The following is a 16,408-nucleotide window of genomic DNA, read 5'->3' as shown; positions in this document are numbered from 1 at the left end:
TTCGCCACACCTAGTGTGTGTGTGACAATCATTGGTACTTTAACTTTAACTTTAACTTTAAAACACATTTTACAGCCTCAATGCATATTTTAGGGAAAATAGTTTAAATCCATTTTTAAAAATCTGCTTGCCTGTAACTTCATTATTTTAATCCAATGCACATTAACATTGAAATTGCACTTTTAACATATGTGCATAAAAAAAGAAAAAAATACTACTACTACTTACGACTGTGCAGAAACTATGCCTGCATACTTAAAGTTCTGTGCACTCTATTGGGTCCGGATTTAATACATTTTTATTATAAGAATACAAGACATAGGTGTTTTTATGGAGCATTCAAGGACCGCTGAACAGAGTAGGACGCCTCAAGGCCCGCCAGAAATAATAAGTATGACATTTGATTTCTCACCCACTTTAAAAAAAAAAAAATCTTAAAATGCTACATTACAACCAGTATTTAAAACAATAAAACAATAAAGTTTAGCTATTAAAACAGATATATCAGTATATCAGTATGGTCCAATTTCAAAAGCCAATGTTGGCTAACATTTTTAAGGATTCATCAGCAGCTGTGGGCATGTTTGTATGTTTCCTGAACTCAACACAGTCACTCATTCAGTCTGAATGAGGCGACTGTGAGAGACAGCATTGTTAGAGAGACACAGACAGACCCAAGTGAAGACACCCTGACAGCAGAGAACGGGCAGAAATAGTGGTAGAGGGAAACAAAAGATATTTGCAATTATGTTTATATAGTGCTTTCAGTGCCACATTTCTTGATACGAAAGCACAAACATCAGTAAAAATACACCACTGAACAGATTGTAAATAGATGCACTTAACTGGGAGGTTAGTTTTTCAACACACAACAACACACTTTTTTTCTGCATTTAGGATTCAGCTGAACACTATAATAGGCTGAATTAAAATAACTTTTATTCGCTTTGTAAAAAAAAAAAAAAGATCCTATTTTAATAGTCCTCCTACCATGATCAAATACAGTGTACTTAAATTAATCATATTTTATGTTATAAAAGTTATAGTATAGGAACTAGTTGTGTTCCCTTAACTGTATGAGTCACATGACTAGAAACTTGGTCTGAAAAGATATTTATGGAACTTAACCTTTCCCTCTTTTTACCTCTAGAGGGCACACTGTATTTTCTTTTGTAGCGCTTCACTCACTGTAGGTGCACTGCAGAATATTAATTAGGACACTTTGTCACAGCCACAATTTCATCATTTAAATGAAGTCATTGTTAAAGAAAAACCTCACATTTTGTATCTTTGTGTCTGTGCAGATGTGTGTAACAATACTGACCTGCCGGAGCTTGAGATTATTAGCCTTCTGGAAGAACAGCTGCCTGTCTACAAGTTGAGGGCCGACACCATCTTGGGCTACGAGCAAGATGACTGGCTGCATACGCCTCTGGTGGACTCCAGCTCCGCCCTCGACCTGACGACTGAACAGACAGAGGAGACCCTCAAGTACTTCTGTAAGTTCTTCACTTTAAAAAAAAAAAAAATTGAAATATTCCTACTTTTTTGTACTACCGGTATTATTAGGTTTGGGCATTGTTTGAATTTAGACAATTATAATAACCATATGATTGCCATTTGTTGTGATATTGTACGCAGGCACTATTTCATATATTAAATCCTGTTTTGTCTTCTGAAGCTATGTTTTTTATGCTGGTTAATGCACTGCTGCAGTCCGAGCACACAACTTTACTTGCTTTATTTTCCTCTGTCCATTTAACTGCCACTGAATACTTTTCCTCAATCAATTTTTCTATCTGATAATGATTCACACTTCCATTTTTTAATGATTGCATGTCCACATCTGGGATGTCGTACATCAGCTGCTGTATGCCAAGAATTGGTATAATAATATAAATGTAATCTTTTTTTCTTATCTCCTATTATTCATTCAAAACTCTGAATCTTTTTATGTTCTTTTTCTTGGCAATTTAGTTATATTTGATGATATCCCGCCACTGTCCTCTTCCACCTCGATCCAGTCACAAATCAGAGTATGCCTTACCGGCAAACGATTTAGGTTGATACGCTCAGGGTGGATCCTAGCAATGACAGCGTGTGTGCGTCTTCTCTGCAACAGAGGGCTGGCCAAAACTCAGGCAATACCCGCCTTCCGCTGTTTCTGATTGGTCCATATTGTTTAGTGCCTTCTGTGATTGGTTAGATTTAGGCTGGATTTGGTTATACTCGATCGGTCATTGCAAGCCACCAGAAAGGGCCAAAAAATATTATCATGAAAAAAAATATATAGAGTTCTGATTGGGGAAATATAAGCGTTAGAAATGTCAAGTGTGGCGTGAAAGGGTTGAATTACTTGACTGTCACACGCAAAGTGTTGGGTTTGGCAGCGCTGAAGATATTAATGGTCTGTGGCAGGCACTCTCTGGGCATGTCTGCATTTGTATTATCAGTCTGCTCTTGTTGTATGCATGCCTTGCCTATAAAAAACACCAATGCGCACATACACAAATGAACCTTCAAACCAGAAGAAAAAAAAATGGTATACATTATTTAGTTCACAGGTCTATTTGAACAGTGACTCAGGGTGAACAAGTGCCTCTATAATTAGCTCAAACATCTTATAAATGGCATCTTCTCATAAGTGTAACTCAATCTTACAGGCCCATACTTACTTGGGGAGATTGGTGCTGCCTTTTTTGTGTTTGTCCAGAAGGGAGCAGACTACATTTGTTGGTGGTTGTCTTCCTTGTTGGAGTCATGTTGCTTTAAGCAGATGGTCAGATATCAACGCACCCGTGTCAGTTTGCTTGAACACTGATGATTAGTATCTGTTTCATTCTGCCATTCAACCACCTTGACCTTCCATTTGTTTCGTTTATCTGAATCAAGCAAAGTATAATGTCCAGATTTAATTCCCTTCAAAAATGGCAATATCTGAATTATGATGAGTGAACTCCATATTTTTCTCAACCTCAAGAAGTGCGCAAACTTATTGAAAGTTTATATTTTAACCACATCAAGATGATTCGAAATGCATGTCCAAACACAAAATTCTTATCAGAAACATGTGAAGTATTTGAATAAAAAATTGAATATCAAAATGGAGACGGTTATGTATTGTTACGAGGGATGGGTAACTAGTACTTTTATAGGCACCCACCGAATTTTTTTGGGACTACCGCATATCAGTTCACGTAAAATCAAACGGTGTCACATTTCGATGCCCTTGTTGCTTGATGTCCCGTCCGGTTGCAGACCGAACACTTGGCGAGGAAACAAGCAGTCAAGTATAACTCAGAGCAGCCTCTAGGCAATGTTGCAATTTTCCATGCCAACAAAGCAAGTATGTCTGATAGAAAATGCTCAGATGTCAAGTAAGGTTGCACTTTTCAAAATGCGCGAGCTTAATGCTAATTTACATTAAATTTTCCACATACATGCTACTGTTTAGCATGGTGATTTCAACACCTCCAAATTTGGTAATGAAAACTACAAAAAAGATGCACGTTACAATCAAACAACTGGTGTGTAATAAGTACAATACTTACAGCTTACTTTTTGACTCGGAGGCCGCATTGGGTTAAAAAAATTTGGCCGGGGGACAGGCTGTGTATATGTATGTATGTATGTATATATATTAGGGGTGTAACGGTACGTGTAGTTGTATTGAACCGTTTCGGTACGGGGGTTTCGGTTCGGTACGGGGGTGTACCGAACGAGTTTCTAAGCTAAAATCTTAACAAGCTGCTTTGCTTCTTCTGCCTCTGTCTCAGCACCCAGCATTGTCCCACCCACACAACCATCTGATTGGTTACACACAAAGCGGTAACAGCCAATCAGCAGTGCGTATTCAAAGCAGTAACAGCCAATCAGCAGTGCGTATTCAAAGCGCATGTAGTCAATGCTTCAGCGTCGAGCAGGTAGGTGTTTAGCAGGTAAGCATCAGGCAGCGTACTCTCTCAAATTATAATAAACACCTCCCAGTCAACTACTAGTAACATCACTATGAGCCTGTTGACGTTCTAGAAACTTTAAACTGCAGCTCAGCTCGCTCGCAGTCCTGGCTTGAGGTGAAGGCTAATTAGCTTTTAGCGTAACGTTAGCTCATTTTGCGGTGTGTGTGTGTGTGTGTGTGTGTGTGTGTGTGTGTGTGTGTGTGTGTGTGTGTTACGGACAAAAAAGCTTTGAATGGCAGGGTCCCTGCTATCACATGTTGATAGAAATATAACATTTACATAATAAAAATCAACTACAGGCTTCCCAAATGCTGTAATAAATTAAGCATGATGAGTTGACTTGAAACTGTTTAATGTTGCACTTTTTATATGTAGAAGAAAAGTTTTGTCATTTTTTTAAATCTGAGCAACAACTTGAGGCAGTTTAATGTTGATTAACGTGGGCAGAATTATTATAGTGTTCCCAATGTTAAAAGGATAAAGCCATTGTTTACAAATTTGGTAAATAAATGACCAAAAAATTTATATTTTGTTGTTTTCTTACTGTACCGAAAATGAACCGAACCGTGACCTCTAAACCGAGGTACGTACCGAACCGAAAGCTTCTGGCAAGCTTCTGGTTGAATTGTTAACCACTCCTCTTGACAAAATTGGTGCAGTTCAGCTAAATTTGTTGGTTTTCTGACATGGATTTGTTTCTTCAGCATGTTCTCCAATCACTCTATCACAAAAAAATTAGAGTTGTGAGAAAAAATATTGAAAACTCAAGACAGCCATGACATTATGTCCTCCACAAGTGTATGTAAACTTTTGACCACAACTGTATCAGCCTTTATTCTGCTTTTTAGGAGGATGCACATTGAATTCGGTTCGTATTCCCTTTACTTTTGTCTGGATCAGCCTATTGTTGTTTTTTCCAGTACTTTCCTTTTAGGTACAATTATTTTATTTTTTATTTTTATTTTTTATTTTTTATTTTTTTTTTATTTTTTTTTTTTTAGGTACAATTATTATACGATCAGTTGATTCAGTGTGTGTGTGTGTGTGTGTGTGTGTGTGTGTGTGTGTGTGTGTGTGTGTGTGTGTGTCTGTGTGTGTGTGTGTGTGTGTGTGTGTGTGTGTGTGTGTGTGTGTGTGTGTGTGTCGGCCTCGTCACCTCCTCCAACTCCACGCTGCTCAGCCACGGGGTCTTGGGAGGCTGAGTGTGCTACCATGGCAACCACTCAAAAGGACACGTTAGAGGAGAGGGAGGTTGATGACGTCGCATCAGTGGGTGTCAGTAAGCCGGCGACGCTCAAACTCTCAGTGGCTGTCGGCCTTCTTTTGCTCCGCCCACTCTACTGTGTCATCATTTCTGCTGCAAAACCCGTGACTGCTGCTGCTTGCTCTGTCACAATCTCTGCATCCTTGGATTTATTGAGGCACTGTAAGAGATGCACTAGTCCACGTGCAGGCTGGCACTGCTGGGACCAACCCAGTAGAGAAGTATTATTACCTAATTAAAGACAGGATGCAGATTAGAAGATATATCAACAGGAAGCTATTGATGGATAGAGGAAAGAGAAGAAGCTGACATACCTCCTGGGACTGAGGAAAACTGATCGCCAAAGAATGAAGGATGCTAACAAATATTGCTGAAACAGTGACGAATTATAATAATGTCAGATTTGAAGACAAAAGTGTCATCTTGTTCCTTCGACTGGTGACACACAATGTTTGCAGCACGGCACCAGAGAGAATTCGGAGTACCATACATCAGATGCTAACGAGCGTGGGACCAAAAAGGGCAGAAGATAAAATTTGGACCGACTCTTTCGTGGGGGCACAACACTGTCCCAGCAAGTAGCTGCAAAGGACCCTGGGATAGCAGAGCTGGATCTTCTATTTACTAACATAAGAACTTAATGAGCGCCGGTGGGTCATGCCGGGGCGTTGGAGTGGTCAGATACATTGGAGAGGATGAAGAGACGGGGTCAGAGGTTTGTGAAGGCAGACTACTACGAGCTGGACTGGTACTATGAGGAGTGTACGGATGGTAAGACAACCTTGTGCGTCGTATGTTGACGTCTCAAATTGCAAGCAGGTCATTGTAAATGTGCGGGTGGCGAGACAATACTGTGCAAAAGCAAAAGTAAATACTCGCCAGATGGCAATGTTATTTATTTTGAGTGACCATACTGAGGGAGGATTAAGAGGTGGCCTCAGTGTAACCTTTACATGTGTATTTGAATATATAACCACATGACAGTGCATGCAAAGATTAGAGCAGGATTGGTGTACATTGATTGTTATTACAACTTTTATAGACATTATCCTAGACTGACTTGATGTCATGTCAACACTTTTTTCTTTCTTGTTTGTTAATGTTAATAAATTCTGTGTGGCAGCTTAGTCATTGTGTGCTGTTTGACAAACTGTACTGTTTTCATATATTTTTACATGTAAATGAATACACTTTAGTGCCAGCATTGGCATAAAGACTTGACAAAAATTATGTGTTGCATTGTTTTTAACCTGCAACACAAATTGATGCAAACAGCAGAGCCACGTGCACGGTTGACTGTTCCTGGTCATGTGACGTGTGTGAATAAGGAAAGGTAATAGCGGCAGTCAGTTTGTTATCCTCATGTCAGTTCTGCATCTGGCTCTATGGTCCTCGGTCTGCCTCTCCTCCTCCTTTTATTAGGAACACTGATTTATTTCAGTATAATTGATGTTTACTTGTGTATTTTAAAAAAATATTGTGTTTTTAAGGCAATGCAAAGTAGCATCAGCAAGGAAAGAGAATTCTGTTGACAAGTTCACATCTGCCAGTGATGATAAAACGTGTTACATAACCACTTGAGGAGGCATATGAGCTGCACAATATTACTCTGCTGGGGCCACCAGCACCAAACAAGAGGCTGAGAAGCACAATAGATTTGGGACTTATCTGGTAATGTTGCTTTTTGGAGATGGTTTAATGGTCTTTATAAGAAGCTAAAAAATTGATATGCTAATGTAATAATGATGAAAATTATGAAATAATGTGCAGTTCCGTAGCTGGAACGCAGACAGAAATAGAAAGCAGCTGGTTTCTGAGATATCCAAAGTGTGAGATGTGAAAGTAGGTTGGCTTATATTTAGCCCTATGATTTGCACGCTACTCATTAGCAACTCACCAACTGTTAGATGTCAAGTGTAATGCATGGACTGATTGAACTGAGAGATTTGGCAATGTAAGGGGAATGCATATCCTTCCATCCATCCATTTTCTACCGCTTGTCCCTTTTGGGATCGTGGGGGGTGCTGGAGCCTATCTCAGCTGCAATGGTTTTAAATGCAAACCAAGGTTACACGATATAGACAATATAAATGATTTAACTTTGACCGACAATAATAATACCATAGTCATATGGGTATGGTGTGACTCGGTTGGTAGAGTGGCCATGCCAGCAACCTGAGGGTTCCAGGTTCGATCCCCTGCTTTCGCCATCCTAGTCACGTCCGTTGTGTCCTTGAGCAAGACACTTCACCCTTGCTTTTGATGGATTGTGGTTAGGGCCTTGCATGGCAGCTCCCACCACCAGTGTGTGAATGTGTGTGTGAATGGGTGATTGTGGAAATAGTGTCAAAGCGCTTTGAGTACCTTGAAGGTAAAAAAGTGCTATACAAATATAACCTATTTACCATTTATACCGTGATAATGCATGCTGATGAAATGCTTCCTGTGAATTTGACAGCGACAAGCACTGAAGTGTGCTCGGTAGTGCAAAACCGCTTTTTTCTCTTTTTTCTTTTTGTCCTGTCCAGCTACTCAGGCAAATCATATTGTTGACGTAGATGCCCATATCGGCTGTACACATTTACTTTACGAAAGAGAAGTGTGGTATACTTCTCTTGTTGCCTTATTTGTATTTATTAAATGGATTTATATTGTTATTTGGCGCAGCCCGACCGGAGCAGGAGGGGATAGAAAAAGAAAAAAAGGAAGACGGAGGAAGAAATTGCGGAGACAAGAGGTGGATAAGACAGAGAGACAACAACAAACATAACAACCACAACAACAACAACAGAACAGCATCAGCAAATATTTTATGTACAAATATGATATTAATATTGATAGCAAAGAAGCAGTTTGTGAAGTAAATATTAACACAGAAATGACAATGAACATTATTACACTACAAAGGGAGCAATACAAATACCAATATAAATAGTACTATTGATAATGAATAATAACAATTATTACTGGGAAATTGTGTTAGATGTAAATATAAACGGAATACAATGATTTGCAAATCATTTTCAACCCATATTCAGTTGAATATGCTACAAAGACAACATATTTGATGTTCAAACTGATAAACTTTTTTTTTTTTCTGCAAATAATCATTAACTTTAGAATTTGATGCCAGCAACACGTGACAAAGAAGTTGGGAAAGGTGGCAATAAATACTGATAAAGTTGAGGAATGCTCATCAAACACTTATTTGGAACATCCCACAGGTGTGCAGGCTAATTGGGAACAGGTGGGTGCCATGATTGGGTATAAAAACAGCTTCCCAAAAAATGCTCAGTCTTTCACAAGAAAGGATGGGGCAAGGTACACCCCTTTGTCCACAACTGCGTGCGCAAATAGTCAAACAGTTTAAGAACAATATTTCTCAAAGTGCAATTGCAAGAAATTTAGGGATTTCAACATCTACGGTCCATAATATCATCAAAAGGTTCAGAGAATCTGGAGAAATCACTCCACGTAAGCGGCATGGCCGGAAACCAACATTGAATGACTGTGACCTTCGATCCCTCAGACGGCAATGTATCAAAAACCGACATCAATCTCTAAAGGATATCACCACAGGGGCTCAGGCACACTTCAGAAAACCACTGTCACTAAATACAGTTTGTCGCTACATCTGTAAGTGCAAGTTAAAGCTCTACTATGCAAAGCGAAAGCCATTTATCAACAACATCCAGAAACTCCGCCGGCTTCTCTGGGCCCAAGATCATCTACGATGGACTGATGCAAAGTGGAAAAGTGTTCTGTGGTCTGACGAGTCCACATTTCAAATTGTTTTTGGAAATATTCGACATCGTGTCACCCGGACCAAAGGGAAAGCGAACCATCCAGACTGTTATCGACGCAAAGTTCAAAAGCCAGCATCTGTGTTGGTATGGGGGTGCATTAGTGCCCAAGGCATGGGTAACTTACACATCTGTGAAGGCACCATTAATGCTGAAAGGTACATACAGGTTTTGGAACAACATATGCTGCCATCGAAGCGCCGTCTTTTTCATGGACGCCCCTGCTTATTTCAGCAAGACAATGCCAAGCCACATTCAGCATGTGTTACAACAGCGTGGCTTCGTAAAAAAAGAGTGCGGGTACTTTCCTGGCCCGCCTGCAGTCCAGACCTGTCTCCCATCGAAAATGTGTGGCGCATTATGAAGCGTAAAATACGACAGCGGAGACCCCAGACTGTTGAACGACTGAAGCTCTACATAAAACAAGAATGGGAAAGAATTCCACTTTCAAAGCTTCAACAATTAGTTTCCTCAGTTCCCAATCGTTTATTGAGTGTTGTTAAAAGAAAAGGTGATGTAACACAGTGGTGAACATGCCCTTTCCCAACTACTTTGGCACGTGTTGCAGCCATGAAATTCTAAGTTAATTATTATTTGCAAAAAAAAAAAAAGTTTATGAGTTTGAACATCAAATATCTTGTCTTTGTAGTGCATTCAATTGAATATGGGTTGAAAAGGATTTGCAAATCATTGTATTCCGTTTGTATTTACATCTAACACAATTTCCCAACGCATATGGAAACGGGGTTTGTATGTTTGTACAGTGAATGTGTGTGTGGATGTCTGTACCTTGAGTGTATAGGTATGTCCTGTATGTGTGTATGTATGTGGGAGCGTAGGTACCTATGTGTGCAAGTATATATGTATGTATGTATATATGTATGAATAATTGTGTGTATGTGAGTATTGTGTGTATGTGAGTATATATGTGCATTTGTATTTACAATATATCTGTCTCCCAGGACAGCTTCTAAGTCAGCAATCCTTACCTCCATGGCGGCAAATAAACTAAGTTACAAGTACCATTATCACTGGAAGACAAGGACTAGCTAAACATCAACATCAAATTCGTTCCCCCGAGTTCAGTTCAAAATTTTGGAGACAAACATTTTTGCAGCAAATTACTAAAAACACTAAAGGGTTCCTGCTGCTTTAATTTGTTAAACTTCTTTAGTTACACTAGTGTTCCTCAAGGTTCTATTTTAGGTGCTCTCTTCTACATCATTTGGGATATTCAACTGGTGGCCCTCGAGTTCACTTCATAAAACTTGTGAGAGACTCACGCACATTTTTAAACACAGTAGACTGCTGTCATGGAGATCATCTTTGACTAGCTTTTTTCCCTTAAAAATAACATAGCGCTCCTGTAATTCTTACAAAATAAACAGACCAAAATCAAATGTCTACTATATAGGACGCTGCTTCCCGGGAACATAAGAAATACAATTACTACTGAAGGGAGAATTCTGCCCTCCGGTCCTTAGCGTTCTGGAAATGTGGCTCCCAAAACAATTTTGTTGAATAGCCCATAGATACCCAAATTTGTATTATCGCCCAAAACTAATTTGAACAGAAGTATAGATATAACCATGTTACAACAGGAAATAACTAGCTATTGGCAGTACATTAACAAGTAGAAATAACAATAGTTTTGAGAAAATAATGCAACCTGAAATGTCGCAATCTGTCACCGCATACCAAACTAGGAGCCTTCGTAACCTGTTTTGAAATGTTTCTATTATCAATTACATGCCAAATAATATATGGGGATATATACATTTAGCCATATTGCCCATCCCTAATCTAAACTTCTAAAAACATGTTTTTGTGTCTGCATATATGCGCATGATGCTAACAGCTCTTGTCTTGTCTGTTCGAGTGAATCTAGGTTGCAGTTTTGTTTTGTGCAGCCCTAGTGAACACTTTACATTTCAAGTTTGACGTTTCCCTATTGGAGTACAATACAGTACAGCAGATATTAATCATGAAGTGGCTACTGAATGACCAGAATAACTAACAAACAATCTTACTTTCTGTATATAAATTACTATGATGATAGTTTGGTCTGAAGCAGTTTAGGTATTGCACAGAAAAACAGCGAACGTGACCAGAAAGACAAATGGTGAGGTGAATCACTGTGCAAAGTTTGTGCAGCTCTCTATTGTTGGCCGCACCAAAGCATCTATTAGACTATTGAGTGGAGTTACTCAAGCGTGGACGCCCTCACTAAGCTGCAGTTGGTTTCTATGGAGCAATGCAAGTAATTAACAAGAGCAGACACTAATGAGCAGAAAGTTGAGCTCCCACATTCATCTATGGAGTACAGTATAGGGTTTAACATGTAGAAAAACATGAACCACTAAAGTTGCATACATATGGGCCCCACCCTGGGAACAGGTGTACGTCTGTTATTGTTGGCTTTGCACTATTGTCACTAGAGAGGCAGAACAGGATCGTACCAATGTACTTTCACTTTAGGGGGGTTAGGTAAGGACGAGCCTTTACTCTTGTCTCAGTCTTTATGTGCCAGTGTCACATTGTTTATGACCTTTTCAACTGTTTTTAAATGTGCTATAGGTAGGAAAATATACACTTCAAATATATATGGGTGCTTGCTTAGTTTAACCTGAAAGGGACATGGCCAATGGCTGACCAATAACAGAGGAGAGGAGGAGGAGTCTGATTGTCTGGCACACTCACACATAACACAGGTTACATTAGACATGCTGAGAGGCTCTCACAGCAGACATTATTTTGGACTTTATGGATTGGTTTTTCCAGTCATGCATCATGGGGGACTTTGGGAGTCCTACTGAGCACTTTTTCAGAAATAAAAGTACTTTTTGTGGGGCTAACAGAGATTGTTGTGGATTTTCACACCGGCCACACTTGTTTGTATATCAAGCAGAATGGTTGCAGAACAGGTAGTTGCCATGGTGTTGCACCTACCACTGTCGTGGGCCAGAAGATAGTCTCTGCACCAGAGTGGAGGATGGAACTTCTCCCATGTTTTGGTTCTGATGGTGAACCTGAGTGGCAGCATGAGGAGGATACAGAATTTGTTTATCACCCTGGAAGCACGGGACAAGAAGAACAAAATGATGAGGTGGACTATGGTAGCCAGAAAGAGCAAGAAGGGGTAGAGGAAGCAGAAATGGATGAAGAGCAACAAGTTATTTCCCAAGGTCTGCTTTTTAAAGTGCTTTTTACTTTTTAAAATATTCTTTGTTTGCTATGTGAAAGTGATGTATTTGAATTGCTCACACTACAATACAGTTTTTTTTCTCAAAAAGTATTGTTGATTAAATACATATCTATTTTATAGGACATTGTAATGAAGATGAGTATCAACATTGGTCAATAAGGAACTTGAACTTTGTCACTGTAAATAGATTTTATAATTTGTGCATGGGACTTTGTGCGCTATTGTTTGTTGTCATGGTGTTTGTTTTCTCCAGCCTTCATACTATTTTCTGCTTCCCACTAACAAGTTATTAGGCCAAACTGTACTAACTCCTCATTCCGAAGCAGTCTGTAAAAAGAAATACAAGACAGGTTTTAATACTACTTTTTTTTTAGACTCAACTAAATGCATGACCCCCACTTTTCTGTATCCAATGTCTGGCATAAGAGGTAAAACGATAGGTGACAATATGGTACGTGTAAACGCCAAGAAAACACATCACTTTTTATTTATTACTCTGAGTTAAGCAATTGAGGAAGTGCCTTCATTGACCTGTGCACCTCCTCTGTTTACTACAAGAAATGTTTCATTGACAACATTTGTTATTTATTTTTGATTTTTTTATTAAAGTAAGCAACTGGGGACATTTTAAAATATGCTAGATGTTTATTTTTCATCTCCCAGGTTTCAGATATTTGTTTTTGTCGACCATTGCGTTACCATTATTTATTCTTGTCTAGGCTTTGCATAATCATTTATAGACATATTATAGACTTTCACCTACTTAGATATGTTGCCGTAACAAAACATTTTTGCTCTCTTATTCGCATGTGTGTGCTGTATGGACTATTAGTAGGCAAAGCATCATTTCTGTATAAGTATATTTTATTAGGAAGTTTTTTTGTTTGTTTGTTTTTCAAGTTAAACCGCCAACTTTGCAACACCAAAGACCCACATACACATAGGGAAATGTGTTGTTTGCATTGTCCAGTTCTGTTTTGCATTCAAGATGGTCCTCTACATTGTCCCTTGTAACCCGGTATACAGGGTGTTTAGTATGCTGTAAACTGGATGTTCATTTAAAGTTTTATCATTTAAATAGTAGTGTGTCATGGGTGTGTGTCTCCTGGTGCCGTGCGATGCATGATATGCTTGGTATTATACCTCCAAGACAGGACGGCACACACCTTCTCACCACAGATAAGGGCCAACGCTGACTCACTCACAAAAATACATACTTTTGCATTTAGAAATAAGTATCTCATCTTAACAGTTGTTAAGGAGGGTACTTACAGCTTATAGTCTAAGAATAGTTACAGTAAGTGCATGACTGTAAGTAATATATTATCTTAGTGTCATCAAACCTTGGTCGGAAGATTTGTTGTACCATGGCTATTCAACTTACATGTTTTGGGGCCCACATTTCCAGAACGCTAAAGACAGAGGGGTTAGACTTCTCCTTGCTATCCCATCCTATCTATTATTCCTTTTTTGTATATTTCTGAGAACCAGTGTCCTCTGTAGTGGACATTTGTTTTTGGTATATTATTATGTCAGAGTAACACATAGTGGCAACAAATAGCCATGTTATGCATACACGCTGACTCTCAGGACGTTAACATTTTAATGCAATGATCTGTCAAAGCTTAAAAGCTTTACTTCACCTAATTGCAAAATTAAAACAAAAACGATATGTTTACACTGTTCAGAGATCCTCTATACCCAGGGTTTTTAACCTTTTTGACGTCAGGTCTTAACTTTTCCATGACTTTAGCACACTCAAGCATTAACACTGAATTAGTAATCTTACCCTTGATTTTAATTGTAATCAATAAGCATATCTAACCTACAGGTACTTACAGTTTACAACCTTGCCAAATGATATGAAGCCATGTAAATCACAAAGATTATTATTTGACACAAACCTTAGACTTAGGTCAGGTTAATTAGAAAAATTAGAACTAACCAAATATACTGCATACGAAGGGACTTACAAATAACTAATGCAAAACACATTTGCATACAATTATGTTGTGCTAAAATAATTAAAATAATAATGTATATGATTATTAACTTAACTGTCAATACAATTAAAAGTGCAAATGAAAATACAGCTTCACCACTTTAGTTATATTTTTTGCGCTTAAGAAACATCTCTATGACTTTAGATCCAGACTTTGTTTGAGATTGTCATTACTGCCACAAGTGGTAGAAAAGGTACAGCTGAGTACCCAGACAAAGGTTAAGAAACAAACAGTTTTTGGCGGGCCTCTAGGGGGCGCTCACAGCCAAAAATGGTGGTTAAGAAACACTGCTCTATGTAACAGGAGTGCTCTGTTGTTTTTAAGGACCTACTGCAGAAAAGCTAGTGTTTTTAGGAATCTGCTGCAAAAAATTTAGTTTTTCTCAATTTCTAAATTGAAATCAGACCCACACATTTAAATTTGCATAGTTGGCCCTAACACATGTGCAAAAACTGAGTAATAAATAAAAACCAAAACAAATATGTTAATAGATACAATACATTTCGTTTTGAGGAGGGATGTAGGACCTGCTACTCATTTGGAATACCATGTTAGAGCTTTAAAACATGTCCAATAAGAACAGAAAAAGTCTGTAGATTTGTCGGTAGTAAGTTTAAAAAAAAAAAATAGACAATCTAGATGGGTTTGAATACTCGCTAAATATGAGCTAACTTAGAAACACTGATCCCTCCTGCTAGGTCTTCTTATTCTCTGGCAGACATCTACAGTTGTGGCAGGCCACAAATAAACACTGGAAATGACTGAAACACTGGACATACATTTAGGAGCAGCTGCTGCCTAAGCAGGATTATGATTGTAATAAATGTGGTTTATGTCTTGCATTGATATCTTTCAATTGCTTTTCTCTGCAGTGCTTTGTGCTGATAGAGTTGGACAGATGACAAAGACCTACAGTGACATTGACGCCGTCACTCGACTGCTGGAAGAGGTGAGCGACTTCCTGAAATGCAAATCAAACAAATACACATCAGCGGTTCAGTGGTGATCCTGCCAAGTAAAGTAGGAGGCCAATTAATATGGCTTAAAGTACCAAACTTAAATTATAGCAAGACAAAAATGACTGTAAAGGGTTTCTTTAACATTCTAATCAGCGTTATTGCTTTGTGTTACATACACTTTTGTAATCTATTTATTGAGTTGTTAATAATTGAGCTAAGGACTGTTGAGTAACAGCAATTAACTGTTAGTCATCAATAAACACATAATAGCATTTCATTGCCATCTCTGTTTGAAATGTTAAGATTGTATTGTCATTGTCTCTTCCTCATTTTTCTTGTAATTTATATTTAGGATTAAGAAAAAAATGTGTCCTCTTGACTCTTTTGAACGTAACTTTTGTCTCCTGTAGAAAGAGCGTGACTTGGAATTGGCTGCTCGCATCGGCCAGTCATTGCTGAAGAAGAACAAAGCACTGAGCGAAAGGAACGAACTACTGGAGGAGCAGGTTGAGCACATACGAGAGGAGGTGAGAATGTGTTCAAAAGTACCCAATTTTATCAGCTTTTATCATCATTTTTGTCATTCTTAACATGCTTAGATTAAGCTACACTGCCCTCAAACTGAAGTGACCATTTTCAAAACATTCTCTCATTCAAGGACATTAATTAAAAAGTTGTTGTGTCCAAGCCAACAAGCTCTATCTGACGTTTTTTAGGTATCCCAGTTACGTCATGATGTGTCCATTAAAGATGAGCTGTTACAATTTTATACCAGTGCTGCTGAGGAGAGCGAGGGGGAGTCCACCACCTCCACACCGTGAGCCTTTTTGAATTCTCATTTCTCTGCTCTTCGCACATCATGTCTCGTCATGACTCTTAATTATGGGATTATGCAACACATTAAAATTTAACAAGAAAGGTGCACGTTCCATTTTTTTTCAGGAGTGGTGGTGTAGGATGGCAATGTACTATACTAAATATATTTGTTCTCTATCTATTAAATGGGGACCTCACTTTTTTGGAATCATTCACAATCCTTATGTAAAACAGGAACACATGGTTTTCTTTTTTTTTCTGCATACGGCTGTGCATTAATTTCACAGACATATCAAATTGTTCGCTATGTCCTTCAACAACAACTACTACTAACTAGAGGTGGGGGAAATAATACATTTTTAGATGCTTTGCAATTCGGACATGGACGATTATAAAATC

The 16,408-nt window shown here is 38.6% G+C and overlaps 1 protein-coding gene across 2 annotated transcripts in view; it reads left to right on the top strand.

The window, feature by feature from the left end:
- Positions 1–16,408, top strand: part of trak1a (trafficking protein, kinesin binding 1a) — a 79,808-nt gene that overhangs the window by 38,265 nt on the left and 25,135 nt on the right. Inside the window, exons 3-6 of one of the 2 annotated variants that reach the window (XM_061950373.1) lie at positions 1,305–1,499; positions 15,107–15,183; positions 15,604–15,720; positions 15,910–16,010. In XM_061950373.1, coding sequence (XP_061806357.1) covers positions 1,305–1,499; positions 15,107–15,183; positions 15,604–15,720; positions 15,910–16,010 — 490 coding nt within the window. Of the gene's footprint in view, positions 1–1,304; positions 1,500–11,764; positions 12,212–15,106; positions 15,184–15,603; positions 15,721–15,909; positions 16,011–16,408 lie in introns of those variants that run through there. The other variant, XM_061950381.1, reaches the window with a different exon arrangement.

The sequence above is a fragment of the Nerophis lumbriciformis genome, linkage group LG04 (assembly GCF_033978685.3).
Source record: "Nerophis lumbriciformis linkage group LG04, RoL_Nlum_v2.1, whole genome shotgun sequence".
Classification (NCBI taxonomy): domain Eukaryota; kingdom Metazoa; phylum Chordata; class Actinopteri; order Syngnathiformes; family Syngnathidae; genus Nerophis; species Nerophis lumbriciformis.
Note: the sequence above shows the minus strand (reverse complement) of the source record. Positions and strands in the feature narration are given on the sequence as shown.